At 39.2% G+C, this 13689-nt stretch overlaps 1 protein-coding gene across 6 annotated transcripts in view; it reads right to left on the bottom strand.

Moving 5' to 3' along the window:
* Positions 1-6099: 6099 nt before the first annotated feature.
* Positions 6100-13689, bottom strand: part of LOC106935506 (vang-like protein 1) — a 37823-nt gene continuing 30233 nt past the window's right edge. For 5 of the 6 annotated variants that reach the window (XM_015016006.1, XM_015016007.1, XM_015016008.1 and 2 more), the window contains 4 exons: positions 9430-9563; positions 7440-7587; positions 6803-7037; positions 6100-6513 (listed from right to left, as the gene is read on the bottom strand). In XM_015016006.1, coding sequence (XP_014871492.1) covers positions 6253-6513; positions 6803-7037; positions 7440-7587; positions 9430-9563 — 778 coding nt within the window. In that variant the 3' untranslated portion in view covers positions 6100-6252. The other variant, XM_015016011.1, reaches the window with a different exon arrangement.

The following is a 13689-nucleotide window of genomic DNA, read 5'->3' on the forward strand; positions in this document are numbered from 1 at the left end:
AACTGAGACAGAGGTCAGAGGTCATAAAATCTAAATCTGACGTTTGTGTGGATTAAAAAAAGCGAGGTGTGTGAGATGTGTTAAGGCGTCGCTTTTCGCTCCAAACCAAAAGCCAGCGGGTTTTCCTGTTTCGATTCAATCGCCACATAACCAGGTCATCACGGAGACGGAAACGAGGGGAAGGCAGCTTTCCATTTAGATGCAAATTCTCCAATCAGAGCCGACATTCGTTTAGCCGTGCGGCTCTGACGGGCCGGCGGCGAGCCAGTTACATCTGAGCTCCATGACAAGAAAACCATGAAAAAAAAAAAAGAAAAGAAGAGGTTGTTTGGTCCAGACATGTCACCCGGTGGAGCGGGACGCTTAACGAACGACGACAGGCGGAGAGGGTTGGCGAGCCAGACAGGAAGTAAACCCGTATGGAGACGATAATTAGCTAAACAACGGCCTGTTTTAGAGTGACAGATTGCACCTGACGTCACGCTCTCCAGAACGCCGCCTGTCTAAAAACAGATAAAAATTGCTTTTATTCAGTTGATTTAACTTTAAAAATAGTCACAGGTGCTCAGTTTTCTGTTCTCAGCTGACAGGAGTGGCAGCCGGTGTGGTCATCTGCTGCTGTAGCCCTTCCCTTTCTGAACGTCTGACCAGTTATCTGTTGACTTCAAGAGTGGAAGAACAGGTCACTTTGTTGGGAAATGCTCCGATGGAATAATGAAGAGAAGAGTCACAATATTAGCAGAATAAAGACCAAATTTTACCTGAATAAAGTCTTAAAATCATGATAAAAAGTTATTTTAATTTTTGTTGTTGGAGTTCTAATATTTAGCCTTTACTGTCATCTGACTTTATTCTACTTCTACTATAATAACACATCATTTAGGATATATACTCTACAGACCATATTTGTTAAAATAAGTGTTTATGCGATACACTGATCAATATAGGCATGTCTGCCATATTTTATTACGTTATGCACAGAAATAGGTGTAATATAAAATACAAGTGCAATATATATAACAATATATATACTAGTAAATATGTTTTACTAGTTGTAATTAATTTTAAAGCTAAGTGTTCCATGCTTCTCTCCATTACGGTGGCCGACAGGGGCAAATGTGCAGCAACAGAGAAAATATGCAAACAAAAAAAGAGATGGAAACAAATGAAATGCAGCAAACAAAAAAAGAGACGCAAAGAAAAAAAGAGACAAACAAAAAAGACTACAACCACAAATGAAATGCAGCAAACAAAAGAAAAGATGCAAAAAAAGTGCTGAAAACGGAAGTGCTCCAGACCACTAGAGGGAGTCGAACAAAAGTGCTGACCCTTAAGTTTAAGTTATGATACTTCCCAAATGTTCAATTCCTACATATTGATAGGTTTTAACATGAAACCCCCACCCAAAAAAAATTTAATAAAAGTTTAAAGCAACTTAAGTCATAATTTAAATAACACATAGCTTGTATTGAGAACCACTGCAATAAATCAATATTTTAGGAATTTTATTAAGTGGAGTTACTTATTAAAACTTGTTTTTATTTAGAGCCTTATGTTTTTTAAAGGTGTAGCAGAGATTAGATCGGTGACACTGAACCAAAATCCTATCTAAGCAACATTTGAATCTTAGTTTGACTTCTATGGGTCTCAACAGGTTGTTTACTGAGAAAAACACTTTGGTTATTCATTGCTACTTACTAGTCATTTTTGATGGTACAGCTTGAACACACACACACACACACACACACACACACACACACACACAAAATTAAACCACATTTTACTATAACGTTTTAATAGTTAATGTAGTGAAAACAAATCTACGAACAGAGTACAGAGTTGTTCGGTTTCTCCAGAGCCGAGCACCGTCACCGTCATGTAAAAGAATTAGCACTTCGCTCAGATCACTTTCAAACTACTTTGATAGTTGTTTGTGAAAAGTAGAATAAAAAAATAATAATAATACTTGGGTTGTTGGTAAAGAAACTAACAGACTTTTTCCGACAGCAAGGTGAAACCCATAATAGCATAGTTAGCTTACCTGACTTTCCACCATGTTTTCCTCTTCATGGCAGACCCCTTTTCTCCCCCTCAGCAGGTTTTCACCTCAGCTTCAATTAAAAAAGGTGCCTAATTTCCCAAAATGGCCTTATATTGTTTGATCTTAAATTTAGGGGGGAGTTTTTATCGTTAAAAAGCTTTTTATGTGGCTTCTTCGGGTCATTTTGTCCTATAGGAGGCGCCAATCACAATACTCCAGGCTGCACCTGCAGCTGTCCAGATGGTGCGTTTGCTGCTTCAGGACATTCGAGCACCACTCTGCCACACATCGTCTCCCAGTCAAAAACAGCCCAACATACACTGGAAATTTTTAATACAAAAAATAAAACTGGCTGAAGCGAAGCTGCAATCCTAAATAACAAGCGGCATCACAGCAGTTTTACAAATGTTCATAAAAAGTGTTTTATTATCATCAATATTTCTTCTTCTTTTACTTTTTTTTTTTTTAAAAACAAATATTAATGTTATGCAACTGAAAAGGACCTGAAAATTCATAGTCAGAAGCCTGACCGTGGACAGAGAGGGCCGTAACCAGGCAACAGTGGGACAGATGGGGACGAAAAAGGCAGGACACACACACACACACGCACGCACGCACACACACACACACACACACACACACACACACACACACACACACACAGATGTGCGTGTTTACATAAATGCAATGTAAAAACAGGAGGCACCGCCATGTTACGATCAGAAGGTAAACCATGCAGATTTTGTTTTGATTTTGATCAGCTTTATACACCTGTGCCAATCCTACTATAACCACCAGGGGGCAGTAGAGGCTACAATGATTCCTGACCTCTGTGATTTGTGTCACTTTGCAAAGTGCAGCAGGAATAGAAAGACAAACAGGAGGGATTTTTTTAGCTTACATTGGAGTATTTTTGTTGTTATCAGGCAAAAAAAAAGCATGAATCCGTCTGAGTCTTCCTTAAAGGGACTGACCTCGAAGGATTGGATGTTTATAAGACGCCAGGCGGTAGGAAAAACCAGACGGTCCAGTTGGGACGGCGGTTCCACCCTGCTGATCCGCCTCCGCCGATTCTGGTTCCGATAAAACGAAACGATAAGAAGCGCTGACATGGAAATCACTGCTGAGCTCAAAAGCTGGGAGAAAACGTTTTACACTGCTCTGCAAATGTATTCACCTCTTAGTCAAAAATAAAAAATAAAATAAAATCTGGAAAGTGTAAAGTGTAGTTTTCGTTACTCTGATAGATATAAAACCCTGAATTCTCTTTCATCATTAGATTCTTTTTAGAATCAGAAAAAAAAAGAATTCTGACTTTAATCTTCTGAAATTAAAGTCACAAAAAAATTGGTTGTAATACTGAGATAAAATCAAAACTCTGAGGATAAATTCAGAATTTGCAGAAAAAAAATAATTCTGGGATTAAAGTAAGAATTTTGAGAAAAAAATTTGTAACTCTGAAATTAGTCAAAACTTTGAGAAACAATTATAAATGAGGTTAAAGTTTTGAGAACAAAACTTGTAATTCTGAGATTAAACTCATAATTTTGTTGTAGCTGAATATGGAGGACCAAAACTGACATAATAAGAAATAAAAGCATAAAATATACATTTAGTTTTTCCTTTTCTTTACATGAGTTTCAGTTAAGTAATGTATATATTTTCTTTTTCCATTTCCCCTTACACATTATGTCCTCCATAGTATGTATCTGAAGCTTTGCAAGAAGACTAAGACCTCTTGCATGGGTCTATGTAATGTTTGGTTTGTGTTGGCTGTGTGTATCTAACTATTTATATTAAAAGTTATAATTTTGGCCGATGACATCACCGTCCTCCATCTTGGTCCAAAACAAACCAAAGTGGGCTACTTCATTTAAATTCTTCAGATTTTCAGCTGTTGTACAATGTGTACCTTCTTTTGTTTTGAACTTCAATAAAGATTTGGAATAAGAAGAAATTTGTCTCATTTCAAGCAACGTTTTAAGATAGCAATGTTTTCTCACTAATATAGCTCTCTCTCTCCACAATAATTGAATCCTGCCAATACAGGGCATGCAGGCGTGACCGTAACGTGTACAACATGTCTGTTCAACTGTGTTTTGCTTTCGGAGGAGGTCTGAACAATTATATTCACATTGTTGACTTACTTTCTGCTGATTATGCAGCAAACGGGTGAAAAAATAGAAGAAAAAAAATCCATAGCTAATATGCTAGTTTTTTCAAAAACAAAAGTTGCACAAATGAAAATTTTAACGGCACAAACCTGCACTAACCACTGAGACTATTTGCTGGATTTTTTGACATGGGTGGGGTGTCGGCTTCACACAGCTGTTGGAATGGCCCAGTCAAAGTCCAGAATAAGTCAAACTGCAGCTTTCCATTGAAAACTGAGCTAATATCCAAATCAGAATGTGCAAAATTTTCAGTTTGTAGAGGGATAACGGTCAGGGGGTGGAAAATAAGTGCATGCCACACTTTTCAGATTTTCCTCTGTTTATCACATCAAATACCAATAAAATTTTCTGGTTTGTAGTTTTAACTGGACAAAATGTTACAGGAGCAAGAAGACTGCTACATTTTGCCCCCGTTTTCATTCACAATAAAAACCAGTTCTTTATAAAAACGCTTTTAATGTGTAAAAAAACATTAAGATCTGTCATTTAAAGTCTGGAAACTTTTGCTTGAAAGGGGCAAAGCAGATGTAAAACTGACAGAATGTGCTGCTACGTGACGCAGAGTCGCTCTGCAAAAATCAGTAGTTATTTTTTTATTTCAGAACTCGCAGCTCTGTCTCGTCATGTCAGGCAGATGCGGCAGACACAAACGCCCTGAGAGGATTGCTGAACCTTTGTGGAAGAGTTCACGACTTTGGGCGCGAGTTCGTTACGACTTCCTGGTTATCCAGCCCGCCGCGGCTGCTGCTGCTGCTGCTGATGATGATGATGATGCACCTGGAGAACTGCAGATTAAATCCAAAACTGTTTCCTTTATATCTGTCTTCCAGTTCCAAACAAAGACATCAGTCCTGAGTCTATGTTGGGAACTTTGGAGTGAATTTTTCCAGACTTGTTTGGCTTCGGTTTCTCAAAAAAAAACCAAAAAAAAAAACAAAACCATCAAACATGACAAACGGCGCCCTGCAAGAGTATAAACACCGCAAACTTTTACATTAACGAGGATTTTATGTGTTAAACCAACATGAAGGACATAACTGTGCAGAGAAAGGAAAGGATTTTAACAGATAAAAATCTGAAAAGTGTGGTGTGCTTTTATTTTCAGCCCCTTTTACTCATCCCCCTATTTAGGAGTATATTTTTCAGAATTAAATGATTTCCCTTCTATGCCCTATTTATGTTGGTTCATCAAATAAAATCCCAAGTTTGCAGCTGAAAATGTGGAAAAGTTAAAGTGGCAGTATTATGTAAAATACATTGTCTTTGAGCTTTACATCATGTTTTGATGTTATTTCCTCATAACAATTTCATGCATGTTTGAGAAATCCTTTGATCTCCCTGGTAACCATTCAGCTGTGCAAACGTCTGGTTAGACCTTGCTCTGCCTTCAATACGAAACTCCTCCCCCACTCAGCTCCTTCAGACTAGCCAGCAGCAATTAGCAAACACCTGGTGGAACTGCTGAGCTCATTACAGGAGCCACTTCTCAGTGAAAACACTGATGAAAACGGTATTAAAGGGTTAATAAAGGAGAAATGTTGTGATCACTTCCTGAAGGCGGAGTTTCAGAAACATCAGGAGTTTCTTAAAGATACAGAGGCCCAATTTCAGAGAGTTAAATTACAAAGTCCAATTTCTCTTACATCATATTTGATATGTAAAGCATTTTTACAACAACTGAAGGTGACATAGTTACCTGATTGTGTTATAAAATGGTTCCATGTACCTGGAAATACAACATACTGCCCCTTTAATACTTTTGAAAGGGACTGTATACTCAGACATACAGTATTGTGCACAACCTAATCTCGATCAAACCCGTGAGCGAAATCCTGCAACAATTCTTCTTTTCACCAACTCAAACATTAACATAGCAATAATTTCAGACGTGATATATAAATTCATTTATATATATATTCATATATATTAAAAACAAAGAAAAGTACATATAAAAAACTTCAAACCCTAATTAACAACATTTGAAAGCAACGTGACATGGTGAGGGATAAAAAAACAAAACAGAAAATAGCTGGCGTCCTACACCGAGGTTTCAGACTGTAGTCGCAGGACGAACTTGTGAGACTTGGGGTCGATGTATTCCTCCGACATCTGGACGTAAGGGATCTTCCTGGTCGTCACCACCAGGCTGAAGTCCACACACTTGAGCAAGAAGATGCTTCCGTCCTTCAGGCCACTGGTGACCGACGCCTCGCTGATCAGCGTCCAGCGGCGGCCCAGCCAGTGGTCCTTGCCGTACTGCAGGGTGGGCCCCGGCGTCAGGTAGCTCTCCAGGAACGCCTGGATGGAAAACGGCACAAAGCAGGAAGGAGTAACGGACCTGATGCAGCGCGCAAGATACCGCTAAAAGCTGTTAGCGACGATGACTAGCTGCTAGCTGTCAAGTTGTCAACGTCTTAAATGTGAACGTGACAAATAACAGAAAAAGGGATGCAGTCCTTTACTGCTAATGGTCAACACTGATAACTAGCTGACAATGTCAGGAAAATTAAAGAAAACAGTAGATCCTGTAACACATGAGTCCAGTGATGTCTATCCTGATTGGACCCTCAGAAGGTCGGGCGCTGACCTTGGGCGTCAGGTTGTTGGTGATGCAGAAGGCCAGGTGCTGCTGGATGCTCTCCATGCTGTGGCAGTGCTGCTGCTTGGTGGTCCTCAGGTACTTCTGCAGGGCACGAGCCATGGAGGGGAAGATGGCTTGAGCCGCCTCTCGGGGGTCCATCACGTCCCCCGGGGCCTTCTTCGGCTCCTCCTCCTGCATGCGCTTGATGTGGGTGAAGGCCTCTTCTACTGCCACCACCAGTCTGGGAGGAAGCACAGCAAACATATGAGGAACAGCTATGGCACACCTTTCCAACTCTGACTTCATTTTAAAGGGGCAGTTTTATGTAATATCAATTTATTTTTAGCTTTACATCATGTTATGATGTTATTCCCAGGAGTTTGCATTGGTTCTTTCATTCATGTTTGAGAAATCCTTTAATCTCCATGGCTGGACTAACGAACTCTGTCTCCGTAGGTGGAGGGAGAGCTTGTTTTCCCTCCACCAAACTTTCCTCTTTTGATTCCAATCAGGAAACCTAAATTATATAAAAATACCCTGCCTTCAAATTTCAGACGGCGAGATATGATGGCTCTCTAATTAAAGAGAATTTTCTCCTTCGTTTTTGACGCACAAATTTAATTTCCGTGGCTTCCGAACTCACCGCGCCCTGCGTTTGCGGACGCGCCTCTCGTGCTCGGCCTCTTCGTAGTAGAGCTCGTTGTGGCTGGTGTCGCGGCGCCGGGCTGCGGCCGCGATCATGGCTCTGGACTGGGACTGGGCGATTCCCGCTGAGGCATTGTTCCCCGGACCTGAAATCAGCAGAAATCAACAGACTTGAAGAGAAGTCACAGAAAAAGCTCGTCAGACATTGTAAAAATCACTTAAAGTCGCTCGGATGCTTAGAAACGACATTTAATCAAGCAGAGATTATCGTCTCTCTCTCTCTCAAAACGCCGCAGAAAGAGAAGCAGAGGAAGCCTCTGAGCAGCTGCTGCAGAATAAAAATGAAGAATAGTGACACTCGAGGGAGAAACAACAACTGTCTACTGACTTAAGGTGGCTAACTGGAGCAGCTAACATAAGCGCCTGAATGAATCTTGAGTACGCCTCAGGGAGGGTGATAATTTAATCGAGGGGTTGTGTTACATTCCTGCCAGCTGACACCAGCGTGAAACTTTTCCCTCAACCTGTGGCATGCAGACAGAAGAGTGCTGTGTGCTTGAGCAGCAGAAACATCTCCGCATACTTACTGTCCCACAGGTAGGCTTTCAGTCTAGCCTCAAAGACGTCTTAAAGGGGTTAGCGTCGGGGCAAATGAGGAGAAATAAAGTTATTATGAAGGAGATCGACTCAGCCTGCTTGCAGTTTTTGCACATTAACTACAAATCATCCAGGCTTCATGCAACTTTCCACAATTTTACAATTATGTTGCATTAAGAGATCAATTTCTGCCTTCCAGCATCCAAATGTCCCGTAACGAGTTAATACAAGCTGCGGGGTTGAAAAGGCAGATTTTCTGCTTCATTTCGTGGCTCATTAATATTTTTTTTTCTTCATCAAAAACTGTGAGTTTATCACAGAAGGTGCTGGCAACACTGTTCAGCGTGGGAGTTGTTACTGAGGGAAGAAAACGGCATAAGTGTGTTTAAAAATAAAGCACAGAAACGTGTTAAATCAAGATCATGAATGTTCAAAAAGGGCCGGAATGTATTGATAAAACCTGTTAAAATATAAATAAAGTCTTAAAATTAAATAATACTGAACATATTTTTAGTCACTCCAGGATTTCATGATTGTTTAAGTGATTTTTTTTGCAATAAAAAAGTGTTTGTGGTAGTAGTTTAGAAATATTTGCCCTTATGTATGATGGTAAATGTGACTTTTTATCAGTCCACATAAAGTAAGTCAGAGGAAACTGTTTAGTAGAAATACTGCCACCTCCAGGTGGGAATTAATTAACAATTAGAGTCAATCTTTTTCACAACTTTTGCAAAAAATCTGCAATAAACTCACAATTATGCATTAGTTCGAAAAAAAAAAGTGCAACAGATTTGCTAATTTTGTGTGAATTTCCATGATAATTCACAAGAAACTGGAGGACCTGATTGATGTAATTTGGCAGTAAACAGATAAAAACAGCTTTGAATTGATTGGTAAAATAATATTTAAGCACGCTGTTATCTTGACAGTTCTATTTAGAGAATTTTGACTTTTTACTCTCATAATTTTGACTTTTTTTCTCAGATTTTCTTCTCAGAATTTTGTAGTTTTTCCTCAAAATTTAGACGTTTTTCTCCCCAAATCCCCCCTGACCCCCAAATTCTGACATTTGATCTTAGAAAATTAAAGTCAGAATAAATCTGGTACATTCTGAGAAAAAAGTCTAAATTCTGAGAAAATAAAAGTCAAAATTCTGAGAAAAAATAATTAAAAAAATTCTGTGGCCCTAATTCTCTTCTGTTGAAAACTGCTTTCATTTAATTGATAAAACACGATTTAAGCGTACAATGGCTCATTTCAAGGTTCTGTTTACTTGTCCCTGTGGGCCACATAAAACCTCATGGCGGGCCAGATTCGGCCCACTGGCCTTGGGTTTGACACTGATGTGCTGGAGTATTAGAAAAAGCCCAGATAAGCTCCAGACGACTCACCGTCCACGTTGTAGACCTTGAGGCCGGCCAGGTGCTTGGCCGCCCGGGACTTGGAGGCAGAAAGCAGAGCCGGGTTGTGGATGGGGAAGTCGCAGTAGTAGTGCTCTATGACGGCCAGGGCGGCCCGCTGAATGCTGGAGGAAACAAGAGGAAGCAGAATCAGAGAGGCGTTGAGGCCCAAAGCTGCTCCGGACTGATGGACAAGGAAACAGGAAAACACGCCACAAGACATTTTCCTTTCAGTGGAAGGTACTAGAAACCTGCTGCAGGTCTGAAAATGCTCCTGAGGAAGACGAAATAACAGATGGAGGAGATTTTTGGCTCACTTTCAAATATATATGACTCAAAAAACGCATTTCTGGAGGACTAAAGCGCCGCCCACACAAAGAAGAGAAAGCAGGGAGCATGAAGGAGAGATTTGCTTCTAATGGAGGAATCATGAAAAACAAATTAGGAAGTATTTACACTCCTTCAGCCTTTTCACATCAGTAAACAACTACAAACAGATTATTTCACTTATAAAAAGGCAAAACTGTTTCGTTATAAACAAAATAATGGAACTAGAACTTCTTTCCCAATTTTAAGGAATTATTTACTTAAAACAGGGAAATGCTTCTCAATGAAAAGTTACTTGTAAGTTTTGTCTTATTCCAAGTGTAATAAGATATTTCCAATAGAAACTAGCCAAAAATAAAACATTACAGTGTAAGTGGATGGAAAATAATTTGTAATTTTCAACCATTTTACTAAAAAGTGTAGTTAGTTATGCTCTCTACAAAAATGGAGTTAAAGGAAGAACTAGTTCTGAATATACTTTTATTTATTTAAACATTTTGATGTGTAAAGGTTGATTTAGCTAACGTAACGTTTGAATTGTTGATTTTTGTGTTTTTATCATGTAAAGCACTTTGAACCGCCTCGTTGCTGAAACAAATGAACTTGACTGATATTTATCTATTATAAAGACTAAAATAAAGAGGCGTGTATCAAATATTTAGTTTGTGGTTGTAACATGATAAAACCTGGACGTGCTCAGAGTGGATTAATGCTGCTGCAGCACTAAAATTAATGGCTTTGTGGGAATTTCCCAAATGTTTTGTGACATTTCAAAGAGAAGGACCAACAGGAAACCGCTTCATGTATTTTCTCTGGATTTATTTTATGAAGGTCGCCGTCGCAGCACTTCCTGACAGGTCGGCGGCAGGTGAGCTGCGGCTCAAAAAGTCATTAACTCCTCCAAATAATAAGCTCTTCTTCTTAGATTTGACTGCACTCGGCTGTGACTCTGCCCAGATGACAGGATGACCCTCCATGTTTTCAAACGTGAAACTTGATGTCATGAGAGACGAGTCGCAGCTGCAGCTTGGATCGGCATCGCTGCGTGCCGGGTCTTGTCTTCCACAGCCCAGGACCATTAAACCGACTGTACACAGTCAGGCTGTTTTCACATGTTATTCTCCATAAATCATCTCCTCTTATAATATAATAAGCCGCCTCGCGTTCCAGGAAGCGCCGTTAATCACCTCAAACTGGTAACGCCAGCAGTTTATAATTAGTAGCTAAACTTAGACAGCCGTAAATTGTGTTAACGTTGTTAGTTTAAATGTTCTAGTTTTTGTTATTGTAGTATTTGAAACCGTAACCTAAAAGTTAGCTGCACTAAACCTAAAGCACAAATAATAGACATAAGTTATGCTAACGCTAAAGCGCTAACTTTAATTAAGATTATTAGATTTATGTTTATTTTATGTTTTCTGCTTTCTGTTTTATTTGGTTTCTTTAAGTTTGAAATAAAGAGGAAACAGAACTGCGGAGTAAAAACACTTCAAAATAAAAGCTTGAAAATAAACAGAATTGCTAAGATTTGGTAACCAAAAATTCAACTGATATGTAAATATAAATAAATTAGCTCTTCACAATTGATGCGGAAAAATGAATGCAAGTGCGCTGAATATTTTCAAAGTTATCAAAAGCGCTAAACGATGCACCGCTATTAGTGCATTAGCTGTCCACTGATAAACAGGTTTATAAAAACGTTTGAGCACCAAACAGTTCCTCTATAAACGCTCCACATTTTGCTGCTCTTTCCCATCAGGCGAGGTACTTTCGATCTTTTCTTGCCCCCTTTAAGTACAGGAAACCCTGGTCCACCCTTTCCAAACGGAAATGAGATAATCCTGCTCTTTTGCTTCGTGGGCTGGTGTGGAAACTTTAAACACGACACAAAAGATGACGGTGCATTTGTGAAGCGGTGGCAATCGGCTCCGGATGAGGAATTTCCATCCCAGTTAACTGCTTAACGCCTTTATCCCGTTCCAGATATTAAACACGCTCTCCATGCAGAGGTTTGTGTCCAGCCTTTTGTCTGCTAACTTAATATCACCAGCCTGCAGCATGTGCTTCCTATTATCCCAGACGAGGATAACAGCGTGACCCCTGACCCACTGATGGAGGCTCTTTATCCCGCTCTGTCCTCCTTCTGCTTCCACTTTCTGCTTTCAGCGACGGCTCATTGACTGCATCACAAACGTTACAATCTCACTCCTTCTGTCGCGTTCGGTGTCAGTTCAGCAAAGAGGAGCCCAAAAAAAATCACTAAAACAAATGTTTTAAAACAAAAATGTTAGTCTGATTTAATTTCAGACAAAGAGAAAAATCTGAGTAGTTTAGGTTTTAGTTCAAATATTTTAGATACAGCTCTGGAACAAATGAAGAGACCACTAGAAATGATCAGTTTCTCTGATTTTACTTTTTATAGCTATATGTTTGAGTAAAATTAACATTGCTCTTTTATTCTATGAACTACTGACAACATGTCTCCGAAATTACAAGCAATAATTTATTTGTATTTATTTGCAGAAAAATAACGAAACAGATGCAGCGCTTTCCTCAAACAAGTTCATATTCATTTAGAAACAACAATACTGATGTTTTAACTCAGTTCAGAAATCAATATTTGGTGGAAAAACCAGGAGGTTTTCAATGGAGAGGTGCATTTTACTAACTTACCAGTAACTTTTCAGCAACATATTGTTTTAATAATAGTCAATAAATCCTTAATATTGCTGAAAAATTTCTAGTTTCAGTGGCAGATTATTTCACTAATAACCAGACATTTTTCCTATATTGTCAATGAAATAATCTGAAACTTGAACAGGTTCTTCTTCATCAATGTTAAGGATTTATTGGCTCTAAACAATAACTACTTCTAAGCTATTTATTTAAGATATTCACACTTGAATCTCCAACAGCTATGAATGTTTTTGCACTAAGCTGTACGCTCATAATGTGACGAAAGCGAATGAGGAACATGAGAAGTGCACCTGCATGTTCGCTTTAAGTTGTGAAGAATTCGGGTCAGATTTCTGGTAGCCGTCATGAAAAGAAGCTTCATCTATAAATCCATCAGGTTTTATCGTAAGCCATGAGCAACAGGCGTGTGAGAAACCGGTAACCAGAGCTGCTGCGTTCAGCTAGAAACGCTGTTTTCACGTAGAGCTGACATAAACACGGTTTTGCTTTCCTTCAGATCAACAAACACGACTCTGCCGGATTCTTCAACATGACTCCTGCATTAACTATTAAACCCTTGTTTTCTATTCTCTCTTAGCCCTCCTTTAACTTCCTCCAGTGTTTTCTCCTCTTTCTTCCTCTCTGAAGTCTTCCCCTCCTCATCCTGAACTGCAAAATTCATTTTCATTTTGTCTCTGAGGCTCAACCCGATGAAATCCTTCCTCTCACTGTGGAATATTCAGCCATCTTTGACTTGAGGTGTCCCAGTTTCTGGGTTTCATTCTGCCTTCGTCTCCTTCACATGTTTTTGTTTTTGCCTTCTCGTCGATATTCGCACACTTCTCTTCCTCCGTCTTGTTGTTTCAGAAAGTCCTGAGGTTTCCAGGTTTGTCAGTCACTGATTGAGAAAATACATTCTCACATAGAAAGCTATCCAAACCAACCTGTACGGATGTGAACCAGATAAATAGTGTTGTTTTTTTTATCTGAGCATACGCAGAATGTTAATAAGTGAACAATGCAACGTTCCTTTAAAAGAGCATGTTTTATTCTCAGATAATGGCATAATCTTATTTAAAAATTGTTAAACTTTAACACTGATTGTTCACAGGAGTCCCAAAGCAGCTAATTTGCTACTAGCATAGATTTTCACTTTGTGTTTTGGTTAACTGCAAACTCCCAAATAACTAAATTAAAGGTTCCAGATAAACTCTAATATAATTTTAGTTTTGTGAACTTTTATTTGTG

This window comes from Poecilia latipinna, unplaced genomic scaffold (genome assembly GCF_001443285.1).
Source record: "Poecilia latipinna isolate Pla-1442-1.1 unplaced genomic scaffold, P_latipinna-1.0 Scaffold1973, whole genome shotgun sequence".
Lineage (NCBI taxonomy): Eukaryota > Metazoa > Chordata > Actinopteri > Cyprinodontiformes > Poeciliidae > Poecilia > Poecilia latipinna.